We start from the raw sequence: 14,821 nt of genomic DNA, 5'->3' as shown, positions 1-14,821 counted from the left end.
AACTTACATATCTGTTAATCCTCAGCATTCTCAAAAACAAAAGCACTTTAAGTATAACAACAATTGTATTGATTTTAACATTATGGAACCAATTCTAATGTTTCATGTATTTGTAAGACTAAATTTAGATATTTTATATTATTATATCATCATATACATATATTCCATCCTAAAAGCTCAGCACAAATTAATTTTAAATTGTAATGAATCTCAGTCCAACATGAAAGAAACATACCTTCTTATTTACCAAAGTACCTAAAGATGGTAAGATGATCCAACAAATATAAGTAGACGTATTAAATAATTGTGTTGTGCAAAAAGAAGAAATAGAGAAAAAGAAAACATTTGACCAATTCCTGCCAGCGCAGTTCCTGAGTTCTGAGCTAGCTTCTTCCACTGAGACAAATCAATGACCTGTGTTGATGTTTTAAGATTTGAAAATGAGAGTCCTAAACATTTTTCTTTTGAGTAACATCACAGAAAGCCGATGTTTTCCTCCACGGACACCCTTTATAAACTAAAATTTAACTCTGAAACTTGACTTGGGCTCCTAGAAAATAGGAACAAAATTAAAATGGTTTGTTTGAACATCTCATCTCAGGGTTTTGACTTCTTTTTTTTTTTTTCCCCTGATATGGAGTCTTGCTGTGTCGCCCAGGACGGAGTACAGTGGAGTGATCTCAGCTCACTGCAACCTCCATCTCCCAGGTTCAAGCGATTCTCCTGCCTCAGCTTCCCTCCAAGTACCTGGGACTACGGGTGCAGGCCACCACAACCAGCTAATTTTTGAATTTTCAGTAGAGAAGGGGTTTCACCATGTTGTCCAGGCTGGTCTCAAACTCCTGACCTCAGGTGATCCAACTGCCTCACCTTCCCAAAGTGCTGGGATTACAGGCATGAGCCACCTCACCTGGCCTCATCTGAGTTTTAAACCAGTAGAGCAGAAGCCTTTTACTTTGGTTTATGTGCTCTATTCCTAGTGTCAAATATTCAATAACCCCACATTTTAATGACTGAACTTAGAAAATGGTCTATTCTTTCTCATGTTTGTTAAGAAATTAATCATCAGTGGTGGAGTAGATGCTTCAAATAGGCTTGCACTCAAGTCTATTTAGAGGTGCAATATAGACATTATTCTTTAACTCTCAAGTTCGTTAATTGGGAAATAAGTGACATTAAAAAGAGATGTTGCATATATGTGAAAGAGATTACACGTGTTTAACAAATATTGTTAATTTCTCCAAGATGGTTTCTTATCAATTCAGTTATTAACAGATATAATATTGGTAATAAAAATCAAGGTATATAAATATATTTCCTTTTTCCTCCTAAATTTAGGTTCTTTTCAATGTAACAGTTACAATGAAAAAATGTGATGTCACAGGAGGAAAAAGCTATGCAATAATCAAACCTATTGGTTTTAATGAAACCACTAAAATTCATATACACAGAAACTGCAGTTGTCAGTGTGAGGACAACAGAGAACCTAAAGGAAAGTGTGTAGATGAAACTCTTCTGGATTCCAAGTGTTTCCAGTGTGATGAGAATAAATGCCATTTTGATGAAGATCAGTTTTCTTCTGAGAGTTGCAAGTCACACGAGGATCAACCTGTTTGCAGTGGTCGCGGAGTTTGTGTTTGTGGGGAATGTTTATGTGACAAAATTAAGCTTGGAAAAGTGTATGGAAAATACTGTGAAAAGGATGACTTTTCTTGCCCATATCATCATGGAAATCTGTGTGCTGGTGAGTATAAATATATACAGGCAACTTTTACTTGTCACTATTATACTAGCATAGATGTTAAAGTATCTTTAAATCACATCTTTATAAATTACCAAAACTGAATCTGAATTTGTTAAAGTTTCATAGTCCATGAAATTAGGGCACGGCAATAGATTTATAGCATGTGATTTTGATATTTATATTTCAACCTATTTTTTTTACAGGAAATGCTTCAACATAAAAACCTAAAATTAATTGTTAGTCTCATGCATTTTTTGATCTTGGGAAAAAAATATACAAGAAAAGGAAATGCTGATGATGTCTGACACATCTTCTAGAAGAATCAGAGTATTCTTCTAGAAGGATCTGATTCATTCTGGTAAATGGTCACTCCCTCCAGCTTGCTCAGAGGATTTTATTTCTGTCAGGATGATGGGGAGTGAGTTATAAGAGTATACTTCTCATTCATTTGAAAATCCTTAATGCATTATTATAAATGGTATTCTAAGATGACAGTAATTTAAGCCTCTGCAGTTTCTTTTGGGCCACCACCAGCAACAAAACTGCCAAAGGACAGCATTCTTCAAGAAAACATTGCTTGACTAAGTAATCTAAAAGACTTGTCCTTGAGGCCACACACAGACCAAATTTTAAAAATGGAACAAATTAAAATAAAAATACCAGGATTACTCTTGGGCCATTCAATTTACTGCCACCTACAGGTTAGAGTCCAGAAAATCTAATCAACATTTGCAAACTAAAACAAAATACTGTTTTAAAATGAATTAAATAAACTACCCATTATCTGAGTTCTAGGATAATTTTCTTGTGACAATGTGCTAAATTTACTCAATGCGAAAAACATCTTTTTAGTATTTGCATTTTAGTAAATAAGTATTTGTTAAATTATTGATGAATGGAAACATGTCATCATAAGCATATGGGAAGTAACAAACCTATATAAAAAAAGTTATAATCTAGTCTAAGCTGAAAATTTGGCCTGTATCACCTAAATGTGTAATAGAAAATTATCTTCCTATTCTATTACATACATAGACTATTTTAATATATAAGCATTTATCAACTGTAACTGACATCATGGGTAGGATGGTTTACAGGTGACTTTAGAATGAACCAGCAGTTGTCTACCATATTTTCCAAGGAGGAAAAATATTATTTTACAGTAAAGAGAAATAATTTTCTGAGGTCACATCCCACAGCTGTCAATCTCTCAAGAAAGTTTCAAATACATTTGAGTATTTGTCCCAGTCTCTGCACTAGAATATCAAAAAATTGATGTACTAGTTTTTCTATATGATTATGATACTACTGATCTACAAGCAGTTGATAATCTGTTTTGAATTGTTTCTGTATAAGTGCAGACTGTAACTGACATGTACTTTCTCCACTAGTCTCCTTTGGGAATAAAAACACATGTTCACAGGCCTACTGGCTAGAATTCAGCATAAGCCTGCACAGCAGAGAGGGTCTGGCCAACATTTGTCTGGCCTGGACCTCATTAGTTTTACACTTAGCAAATAAAGCTGGTCCTACAGTAGAATCTGTGGAATGATTACCCTGTGATGTGCTCAGCCATAAAAGAACAGAGAGAGGGAGCTAAGAAAGGAAAGAAAGAGAGAAGGAAGGAAAGGAGGCAGGGAGAAAGGAAAGGAAGAACAGAGTGAGAGAGGGAGAAAAGAGGAAGGTTGGTTTGTGGCTAGATAAGCTTCAGAAATCCTATATAATCAGGTAAAATGTACCCCCTCGTGACTATTTCTAGTACACATTGGCATATTAAGTTTTGGACACTTTTTGCTGTCTAAAATCCATTTAACTATGTGTAACTGTGCTTTCTTCACCCCACATGCATAAGTGTTCCCCCACCACACACACACCCATCTTTCTTTCTTTTTTTCATTTACCATCTAAGAAGAGCTCACAGCATAGAGGCAGATCTGCCCTGCTAACTTACTAAATAATGCACTGAAGACATGAAAGCATCAGCTTCTCAAGGGATCTGATCTTTAAACATGGCACCAGCAGTACTGAAGCACTAGAAAGGTTTGCCTCACAGTCCTGCAAAGTTATCCTAGGCCTTCAGCAATATCAGAAGACAGAAAATAGATTATGGAAACCATTAATCAAATACCCGTATTTTTCTCATTTCAAGTCAGACAGTTAACATTACTTCGGCCTTTGCAGTTTATTAATATGTGTGTGTTTTAAATTTAAAACTGAATATGCAATGATATTCAAGTAGTCTGGGAGCCACTGAAGCAGGGGTGCCTTCGTGCTTGTTAGCAGAGTTCATTAGCATGGGGAGATTATCTACAGAACAGCTTTGAAAATAGATCCTCCTAAATCCAGCACTGTTTGTGTCAGACCAACAAAAAAGTGTTGCTGTTTCCATTCATTGGACTGTTAGTGTGTTTCCATGGAGATGATACAGGAATCTATGGTTGAAAACTTTTTACAAAGTCAGTGATTCAGATAACAGAGGTTCTGCGGTGTCTTCCTCACAGGGCATGGAGAGTGTGAAGGAGGCAGATGTCAATGCTTCAGTGGCTGGGAAGGAGATCGGTGCCAGTGCCCTTCAGCATCAGCCCAGCACTGTGTCAATTCACAGGGCCAAGTGTGCAGCGGAAGAGGCACGTGTGTGTGTGGAAGGTGTGAGTGCACCGATCCCAGGAGCATCGGCCGCTTCTGTGAACACTGCCCCACCTGTCATGAGGCCTGCAAGGAAAACTGGTATGATTTCTCTGACTCCAAACATACATAAAGAATAGCTACTTTTGTCCTTTTTTGTTCTGCCTTCCTTAATCTTAAAAGTTACCTGATACATTGTTACCATCATGCCACAAAAGAATTAAATGAGAAATGCTATGAAATGGAAGACCTGGATTGAAATCTTTGACTGCTGGATAGCTGTGGAAGCATCAGAATAAATCTGGGCACTCATGACCTTACCTTTTTTGAAATAGGTTTTTGAAATCAGAAGTTACCTGCTACCCAGCTTACTATTTAGTTATAGTGGGATCAATCTAGAACAAGTTGTTATAATTTTCTGTGCCTCAGTTTCCTGATATCAAAAGTCAGGATAGTAATAACAATAATATCTTGCTATATTTCTGTGAGATAATCAAATGATTCATATTAAAAAAAAACTCAGCTTTGTACTTGATGCAAGTCAATCATAGAATAAATGTTAGCTATTACTGCTATGTTTTATTTTTAATATTTTAATGATAAAGAACAATGGTGTCTGTGATGCACCCTAGAAATAAGTGATATGTTAAATGAAGGTGACATTACTGTTTTGTGTCAACAAATTTTTCAGTAGCAATTTGAGATCGGCACAGAGACTATTAATCTAAACATCACTGTCACTTCCAGTTTGTTTTATTCAACATTTTAAACCACTGACTTTCTCAGATTAGTAGCTCACATAAGCTTTTTGGACTTATGCATGGTAATTTATTTTAATCATTTGGTAATGCAATCCTTAAACATAATGATGGAGTACTTTCTAATAAACCTAATCAAAATTTGAATTGTCTCTGCATTGTTATTTTGTCTTTTTTTCTTGCAGAAAACATTATAGTCTACCACCTTTTTGAAAAATGAATACTTTCACTTCTGTTTTCCCTTGCAGGAATTGTGTGCAATGCCCTCACTCTCACAATTTGTCTCAGGCTATACTTGATCAGTGCAAAACCTCATGTGCTCTCATGGAACAACAACAGGATTTTGTTGACCAAACATCAGGTAGGCCAAAGCTTAATAATCAAAGCACAGAAGAGTGTCTGTAGAGGATGCTGTTCCCCAAAGACCCATACTAAAGAAAGGACTGGGCCAGACACGTGGCTCATGCCTGTGATCCCAGCACTTTAGGAGGCCATGGTGGGTGGATCACTGAGGTCAGGAGTTCAAGACCAGCCTGGCCAACATAGTGAAACCCCATCTCTACTAAAAATACAAAATTAGCCAGGCATGGTGGTGGGTGCCTGTAATTCCAGCTACTCAGGAGGCTTAGGCAGGAGAATCTCTTGAACCTAGGAGGCAGAGGTTGCAGTGAGCCGAGGTCGTGCCACTGCACTCCAGCCCAGACAGCAAGAGCGAAATCCCATCTCAAAAAAAAAAAAAAAAAAAAAGGACTGAGGGCTTCATTTTTAAATTATGAAATATTGCTTTATTCTTTATAACATTGTTTTATTTTTAAACAGCTTTATTAAGTATCATTGATATAGAAAAACTGCACATATTAATGTATACAATATAATGAGTTTGTGATTCAGTTTTTTAAATCTCCCAGAGATGGTACTCTATAACCAACTGAGTATGCTTGCCATAGTGTGGCTGAGTGGTTAGGTTTCCTGTCTCATCTATACAGCTGAATCTCCATGCAATGTACTTCCATGGAAGGGCATCCAAATAAATTGGCTAGCAAGGCCTCAGTAAACCAGAAATATGAGTTTTCCATGTAGACTCATTTCACTAAGAGACAAAGTCTGTGGAGCAATAGTTTTCCTTCATAATCCAAACTTGCTTCCAGTTCTGAATGTCCTCTTGTCTATTCAATATTTGCTTTCATGTTTTAGGTGAAGCCAAAAAACTCTAAGTAGCAATGATCTGTTTTGCAAAATACGTAACTTCAGAAGGGCCATTCCTTCCTAGTACTTTTCATTTTGATAAAAATATAGCTTAGGGCTGAATGATTATAAATGTGTTATAATGAAAAGGTATGGAACTTTTAGTTTGAAGACCTTGGTCTAAGACATGTCTCTTAAGATTACTAGTTAAAAGATAGCAGCCTTCCTACAAAAATTTCCCTGAGCCTCAGTTTCCCCATCTGTAAAATGGAAATAATGCCAATCTCAGAGCTGTATGACATTAAATGAACCAGTGAACATGAAGGGAGTATCTAAGGTAAAAGATGACACATAAAATGGGGAATACGTGAAAGCTATACTCAAAGACTCTTTTTAAACAAAAGTTAATTAGAACTTGCCGGCTTCGATGGCTCTCGCCTATAATCCCAGCACTTTGAGAGGCCAAGGCGGGTGGATCACCTGAGGTCAGGGGTTCGGGATCAGCCTGAGCAACATGGTAAAACCCTGCCTCTACTAAAAATACAGAACTGGCCAGGTGTGGTGGCGCATGCCTGTAATCCCAGCTACTCAGGAGGCTGAGGCAGGAGAATCGCTTGACCCCGGGAGGCAGAAGTTGCAGTGGGCCGAGATCACACCATTGCACTCCAGCCTGAGCAACAAGAACAAAACTTTATCTCAGAAAAACAACAACAACAAAAGCAGACCAAAACAAAAAACAGTGTATTTAGAACCCAGATCCTTACTTTGTACAGGGGTAAGGTGTGGAACTCCACATGCATTAGAAACTAACCTTGAAGTTCTATCTTTATTAAGATCATTCCTATTGCAACTATTATTTCAAGTCTCTCCAACCTGTAAGAAAAATTCCATCTCTTAGGAAGACTGCACAAAAGAATACACTTTTCTCCAGAGTTTTGTTTCCTTTTTCCCTCCCATCCACACTGATCTTAGCCCATCATGAACTTGGCTCTGAAAAGAGCCCCATGTGCTGCCAGCTGGAGCTGCAGCAATCACTCCAGAAAGCCAAGTGCCTTTCTAATAAATAGGGACTTATTATCAACATGTCATTTATTGTGTTAAGTAAACACTACTCTGACTTAAGTGTTGTTCTAAAAAGTATTCCCTTAAAGCTTCTTAGGAAAAGCCCTGGTCTGACCTAAACTAAAGAAAGCATAGGCTAGGCATGAATGTTTGACCACTCATGGCATTTAAATATGCATACAGATTTGAGCTCTGAAAATGCCCTCTGTCCTAACCTATTAGAAATATTTCTAAAATGTCAGTAGCTAGGGGGCCCCCCTCCCCTTCACAACTATTGTACAAGGAGAGGGGAAGGGCATTTGTTAGGCACCTCTATTATCTGTCCACTCAGTCACACTTAAAGGCTGTTCTTTCAGTCTCTCTGGCTGAGCTTCCACCAGGCGAGAAGCCAGTAAGTGGGATCAAGCCTCCTGCCCACTCTGAGGATCTGCCTTAGCTGACTGAGTAGTCCTCAATTAACCAAAGGAAATGACAATCCATCAGAACAAAGGCATGTGTGTTATGAGCCTGAAAAGTCACTGTGGAAGCCTCAAAAGACACTACCTTTGAGTATAATATTTTGATTCCCTCTCTGTGAGACCTGTAGCAACAGGGACCTGCAGTGGCATTTGGTATTTCCACTCCAATTGGAGTAGCCTTTGACTCTTCTTTCAAAGTATCTTATTACAAAAAAAAAAAAAAAATGGGATTAATTAAGTCTTCTCACTTGAGAGAAACCCTTGCCCTTGTCACTGAGTTTTGCCTTATTCAAGAACATGCTTGCTCCTCACTGGAAATTCAGACCGAAATCCCCCAGGATTGGGTGGTGTACTATTCTAAGCCTTGGTAGGTCACCTCCCTAATGGCCCTCTCAGGGAGACATTGGAACTTTGGATGAGGTCCACAAAGTCTGGAGAATGGGTGGAGGAACACATGCCTCTTTAGCTACAAAGTGCTTTTCTGAATCTGGGGCAGCTGGAGTGTTCCATGGAATACTTGGCTCTTGTGCAACCATCTTCCTCTTAGATTAGGGTCATGCCTCTGGCAGCAACAGAGCCAGTAGACATTTTAGCACCAGATCTTTGGCAATGAGGGTTTGCTAACGATCTGGTGCTAAAATGAGATCTCTAGTATGTCCCTCATCTTAACACAGTATTTCTTTTTCCAGTTAATAATTATTTGTTTAAGTATTATTTGCTCTTAAAATACACAGTGCATTTTTAGAGGCGAATGGAATAGGTGTAGTTAAGAGACAAGTAAAAAGTAAACTAATGAAAAAGGAAGAAAGGTATTTTCATGTTGTCCCTTATTGGACACTCCTATTTCCTGGAGAAGCCATGTATAATAATAATGAAAAGTTATACTTCAATTTCTGAATAAATATTTATTTACCTATTAGTTTTGATTTTAGCTTCTGCAGATGTTTATTTTCCATTACTGGCATGGAACAAAATGAAGACCAAGCATAGCAACAGAAACATATGCTTAGGTCCAGAACTGTTCAATAGTTTTTTAAAATCCTATTTTCCACTTAGTGATCAACAGTACACACCACAAAAACTATTCCTCTTTCTGTCATGGATAAAATTATGCTTGGTTACGGGACCTGGACATATTCCAGTTAATACAATTAAAGAATCAAGCTGCAAAGAAGTTATATGATTGAATATCTTAATCATGGCTATTCTCTAAAGGAAGATTTTCTATTGAAAATATTTTAATAGTAAATGTGCAAGAAAAGTTAGAGAGCTTACTGTTTTTGAGTCAAAGGTAATTTCAGTGCCCTGTTTTGAAAATGTATATTTACTAATATCTCTGGCATTGTTAAATGAGCTGTGAACATCATTTACTTGATGGACTCTTTTGATTTACTTATTCCAATTTTTAATCCATTTATTTGTTTTCTTCATTACAGAATGTTTCTCCAGCCCAAGCTACTTGAGAATATTTTTCATCATTTTCATAGTTACATTCCTGATTGGGTTGCTTAAAGTCCTTATCATTAGACAAGTGATACTGCAATGGAATAGCAATAAAACGAAGTCCTCATCAGATTACAGAGTGTCAGCCTCAAAAAAGGTCAGTGAATGCTAAAAAAAAAAAAAAAAAAAAAAGAAAAAATAATGCTCACAGTATGTTAATGCGTAGTTAAAATATTTAGGCTCATAATTAATAATACTTCTTCTCCATTAAGGATAAGTTGATCCTGCAAGGTGTCTGCACAAGAGCAGTAACCTACCGACGTGAGAAGCCTGAAGAAATAAAAATGGATATGAGCAAATTAAATGCTCATGAAACTTTCAGGTGCAACTTCTAAAAAACAATTTTTAAATACTTAACAGGAAACTGGAATTTTTAATAATTGCTCCTAAAGATTATAATTCTAAAAGTCACAGGAGGAGACAAATTGCTCACGGTCACGCCAGTTGCTGGTTGTACACTCGAACAAAGACTGATAAGCATCCTCATCATCGTGTGACTCACATGGCTGCTGAGTTTTTCAGAGAAAAATGTGTCTTACTACTGTTGGAGACTAGTGTCATAGTAGCACTTTACTGTAACATATAACTTATTTAGATCAGCATAGAATGTAGATCATCTGAAGAGCACTGATTACACTTTACAGGTACCTGCTGTCCTATACTTCCCAGAGAGACCTGCTGTGAGAGAGTTTAGCATTGTGTCACTACAAAGGTACAGTAATCCCTGCACTGCACACGTGAGGGAAAAATAATCCGGCAAGTATATTCTAAGGTTGCCAAACACTTCAACAGTTGGTGGTTGAATAGACAAGAACAGCTAGATGAATAAATAATTCATGTTTCACTCTTTCAAATGGTGAACAGATAAAACCTTAATCTTAAGAGATTACTGCTTTTTAAAGTGTGTAGTTCTAGGCATGTGTGTTTATGGTTTGCTTCTTTTTACAAGATAGATACTAATTCCAGCATTCTCTCCTCTTTGCCTTTGTTTTGTTTTTCCTCCTTACAGGATAAGTTTATATATGTCAGAGATGACTGGATTAATTAAGTGCTAAGTTACTACTGTCATAAAAAACTAATAATACAATGTCACTTTATTAGAATACTGGTTTTAAAAGCTGAATGTTAATAGGGAACACATTAAGTATCATCAAAACCTGAACAGCTTCATTGTGCACAGGTGTGGAGTTTTGTATCCTCTTACCTGGTAAACTGAAGGGATTGGCCATTGCATTTGTCCGATCATTCATTCACAAGATATTTAGAAACTCTGCCTCAAGCAAAGTACCACATTTTGAATGTTTTCTTGGATTTTGACTCAAGTAGATATCACCATTTTCAAATATAAAGCTATGTTATCTTTTCCCTTCAATGCAGCCTAAGGATGTTCTTTTCCTGAATCACTCCAACCCTTCTTGCCAGAATTTATTAAAAAAAACCCAAAATTAGAGAACAGATGGTATCTTAGAAATAAGCTATTTTTTTCTTTTTTCTTTTTGAGACAGAGTTTCACTCTTGTCACCCCAGCTGGAGTGCAATGGCTCAGTCTGGGCTCACTGCTACCTCTGCCTCCAGGTTCAAGCTATTCTCCTGCGTCAGCCTCCTGAGTAGCTGGGATTATAGGCACCCGCTGGCATGCCCAGTGAATTTTTGTATTTTTAGTAGAGACATGGTTTTGCCATGCTAGCCAGGCTGATTTCAAACTCCTGATATCCAGTGATCCATCTGCCTTGGTCTCCCTAAGTGCTGGGATTACAGATGTGAGCCACCATGCCCGGCCGCTAATTCTCCTTTTTAGTGAGCTAGGGAACTGAGCCTCAGAAAACTTAAATGATTTCTAAAAAAACACTCAAGTGATAAAGTGGCCACAATAGAGAGGAGTTTCCGTCTTCTCATTGCCAGGCCAGTGTTCATTGCACAATATCATGCTACCTCTTGAATCTTTAAAATATTTAATTGGCAAATGTTTTCCAATGTGATTTACTCGAGTCTTACGTGTTTGAAAAAAGTTCAAAGCAAAAGAGAAAGAATAATTCAGCTTGCAGTCTTTCATGCTAATCAGCTTCTGAAGAGACCGAAGCATGGCATACGTACAGGCGAATTCCCTCACACCAAAGCCTGCATGAACAGTGTTCCCTGGAGTTCTCCAGTGCTCAGCTTGAGACCTTGACACATGCGCTATGAGCCCTGTCTTCCCCAGTGGAAATTTCTTTAGACTTACCTTATCCCTATGGACTTAGTCTGACTTTACTGGCTAGCAGTCTAACAGTTCTGTGTGGAATACACAGTTTTGCCCATGACAACAAAGGACTCTATTTGAAATCTTTTTATAATTAACTTCTATGATTTGCTGTCTTCCAGCACTTTAAGGTACCAGATATTTGCATTTTGATGAAGACTAACCCATCCTATATTCTACCCTAAAGAGAACTGAAAAACCTATAATAAGTTGTTCAGCAGCTCCACTGGATGTCCTCTACAGCCAAGCAATTATAATGCTAATTTGAACTGTATTTCCTTCCTCAAATGGGAGGCTGACATAATTCAGTACTATGAGTCACTTGCATAAGAAACCTTTGATCACTAAAAATAATGTAAAAATTGCATTTAGTAGCCTAATACACATAACATTCTTTTTAAAAAGGAAAATGGATGGATACCTTACAACTCTCTGAAAGAAAAAGTGTAAGATAGCCATTAAGTTGACAATGTTTGAAAGGAACATGATGTGTGTGAACAATAAACAAATTTCTGTATGTAATGAATTATCCAAAAGTTTTACAAAATGAAATCCTTAAAAATCAAGGGTTTATATATGTTTTACACCCTAACTAGTTTGTACTAACTTTATAATGGACTAAGGCTGTAACCATAGGAAGGGACAAACTTCCTTGTAGGCAACTCAGTGTTAGATGATCGTGGTTATGCTTGTGAAGTCTTGTGCTTACTTTTAAAAAAAAAAAAAACTTAAAAAGCTAATTTTTAAAGATTGTAGGGCTTATGTTTTACTTGAATAATTGATAATTTCCTGTGTAATGCTTTGTGGGATGAGAAAAGTTGACTGGTTAGAATTAATTAAATGCTAAGGGAACACAGGGTATTCTTAAGTTAATTTATGTAAATAGACTCTGTTTTCAACTAATATGGCCACAGGAGCCTTTTGAGATTCATTTATATTAAACACAATTAATGAAATTTTACATTGTTAACAGAATTGAGAACTTGAGCAACACTTTTAGTACAGCAGCATTTTTGTGCCCTAATGATTTATAAATGTGCCATACATACACTACAACATAACTTTTGCTTTGTAATGCATTTTATTTCTCTGGGGACACCATTGCACTGCAGTGCACATGTATTTATAAACATTTGTTATTTTTTGGGAAACTTGGTAATATTTATTAAGTCATAGACTTTTCTGGAAGACTTAAAATTTTCACTAAAATCTGATTATGTCTTAAATGTTCAGTTTAGCTTTGGTTTATAAAAATAACAAAAAAAAATCTAAGGTTAAAAACAATAGATATGTCTGGAGGCAATTTTTCAAAACTCGAAATTAAAATTTGTGGATTCATGATATGCAATACTTCAAATATGAAATATATTTTTAATATTTACTTAATACCCATTGAAGATATCCTTCCTTATGTAAGACAACAGGCAGCCATCAGACACTGAAATATGTTATGATAGACTATGAAGAATTTTCTCTGTAGAATTATATTCCTCCTGGAACCTGTAAAGTAGATTAGACTCAAAGGCTTTTTCTACTCACTCTTCCCAAGATATTTTCTAAAGCTTCAAGCTTAGTAAACCTAGTAGTGAAAAACAACTGAATTCAATAATTAAGTTCTTCATTTCCAGACATCTTTAATTGATCTTAAAGCTCATTTGAATCTATGCCCCTGAACAAAGACAGACCTATTAAAATCTAAGAATTCTAAATTTTCACAACTGTTTGAGCTTCTTTTCATTTTGAAGGATTTAGAATACATATACTTTCATAAAAGTATCAGGTGAAATACAGTTACATGGGAGCTCAATCATGTGTATATTCTGTTCTGTTGACTCTCAATAATTAATTTACAACTATCCTCATTTATATTGACCTTAAGAATGCCATTTTATGCAATGCAGACCACTGAGATATATTTTCAAATAAATATAAAGCTAATGTTCTTTCAGATAATTTTCCTTCCCTAATTCCTTTATAGCAAATTTTATGTATAACTGATTATACATATCCATATTTATATTTCAAAAGACATCACTTTTTCACGTTAAAATCTCTGCAATTGTGACATCTCGCCATTGCTGGCACTTCAGATGCAGTGTTTTAAATTATACTTGAATAAATATTACACTAATTCAACTTTAATGTTCACAAGTCTAGGGGAACTTTGTTTTCTTATAAATATTTGAGAGCCCATTTATGATAACATGTGAAGCCAAAATTTCAGGACAACTAAGTCACGTACAACTCAACATGGAGCCTAACTGATTATCAGCTCAGATCCCCCATATCTTGAGTTTACAAAAGTTATTTCAGGCCCCCGCTTATACTTTACGAGAGTGCAAATAATTTCAGCAAACCCTAACTTAACCAACCATTAACAAATTTTTATTCTTTTTAATCTATTCTATGAGATCCTTTCATATTATCATCTCATTTTTAAACAAAATTAACTGGAAAGATATTACATGGAACTATGATAATTAGATTTTGCAGCATCTTGTATGTCTTGTATCAATGGCAGAAGAAAATTAAGGTAAAACCAATCAGTGCTGTGAAAACCAACTTTCTTCTAGAGTCCCCTTCCTTACTTTTTATTCTTCTCTATCATTTGTGGGTTTTTTTCCTCTCCTTGGCTCTGATCACTTTAACTTCAAGCTTATGTAATGACTGTTATAAAACTGCATATTTAAATTATTTGAACTACATGAAATAATTGTTCAGCTATCTGGGCAGCTGTTAATGTGAGCCTGAGAGTAAGAACACTACTCTTTTATCTACCTGTAATACCTTTCTGCATAAAATTTATCTTCGTGAGCCTAACTCTATTATTCAGGTTTCTTCTAGCCTCTACAGCCTACTTCAGTTAAAATTGTCTGATACAATAATAATTTTTTTTAAAAAAAAACTGCAATTGTCAAGGATGGAAAATGTGTGATTTGTGTAAAGAATTTTTACAAACTTTACACTTTCCTGCAGATAAATGTGAAATTTTGATAAGAATCCTACACAATGACAAGTATGGTACATAAATTTTATTAAGAATATTGAGTATAAAATACTTTAATTCTAAATTATAAGAAAATAAAAATTTGCTCATGTTAATATAGAAATTCATTTTGTGTACATTTAACATAGCTTTTAAACTATCTTACATTTATTAGCTACTTCATTATGGTTTTTTGAACTTCTGAAAAAAATTAGAATTGTTTTAAGGTTATCAGTAATATAAAAACTTATTTTGTTTCAC

General features: G+C 35.9%; 1 protein-coding gene across 2 annotated transcripts in view; it reads left to right on the top strand.

The window, feature by feature from the left end:
- ITGB8 (integrin subunit beta 8) overlaps positions 1-12,534 on the top strand; it is a 79,190-nt gene extending 66,656 nt beyond the window's left edge. The window contains exons 11-15 of one of the 2 annotated variants that reach the window (XM_032287030.1): positions 1,339-1,744; positions 4,246-4,471; positions 5,376-5,488; positions 9,269-9,432; positions 9,548-12,534. In XM_032287030.1, coding sequence (XP_032142921.1) covers positions 1,339-1,744; positions 4,246-4,471; positions 5,376-5,488; positions 9,269-9,432; positions 9,548-9,670 — 1,032 coding nt within the window. In that variant the 3' untranslated portion in view covers positions 9,671-12,534. The remainder of the gene's footprint in view (positions 1-1,338; positions 1,745-4,245; positions 4,472-5,375; positions 5,489-9,268; positions 9,433-9,547) is intronic. The other variant, XM_032287031.1, reaches the window with a different exon arrangement.
- The last annotated feature ends 2,287 nt before the right edge of the window (positions 12,535-14,821 follow it).

The sequence above is a fragment of the Sapajus apella genome, unplaced genomic scaffold (genome assembly GCF_009761245.1).
Source record: "Sapajus apella isolate SASKATOON/1434 unplaced genomic scaffold, GSC_monkey_1.0 scaffold19, whole genome shotgun sequence".
NCBI classification, from domain to species: domain Eukaryota; kingdom Metazoa; phylum Chordata; class Mammalia; order Primates; family Cebidae; genus Sapajus; species Sapajus apella.
This window is presented reverse-complemented; position numbering and strand designations above follow the sequence as displayed.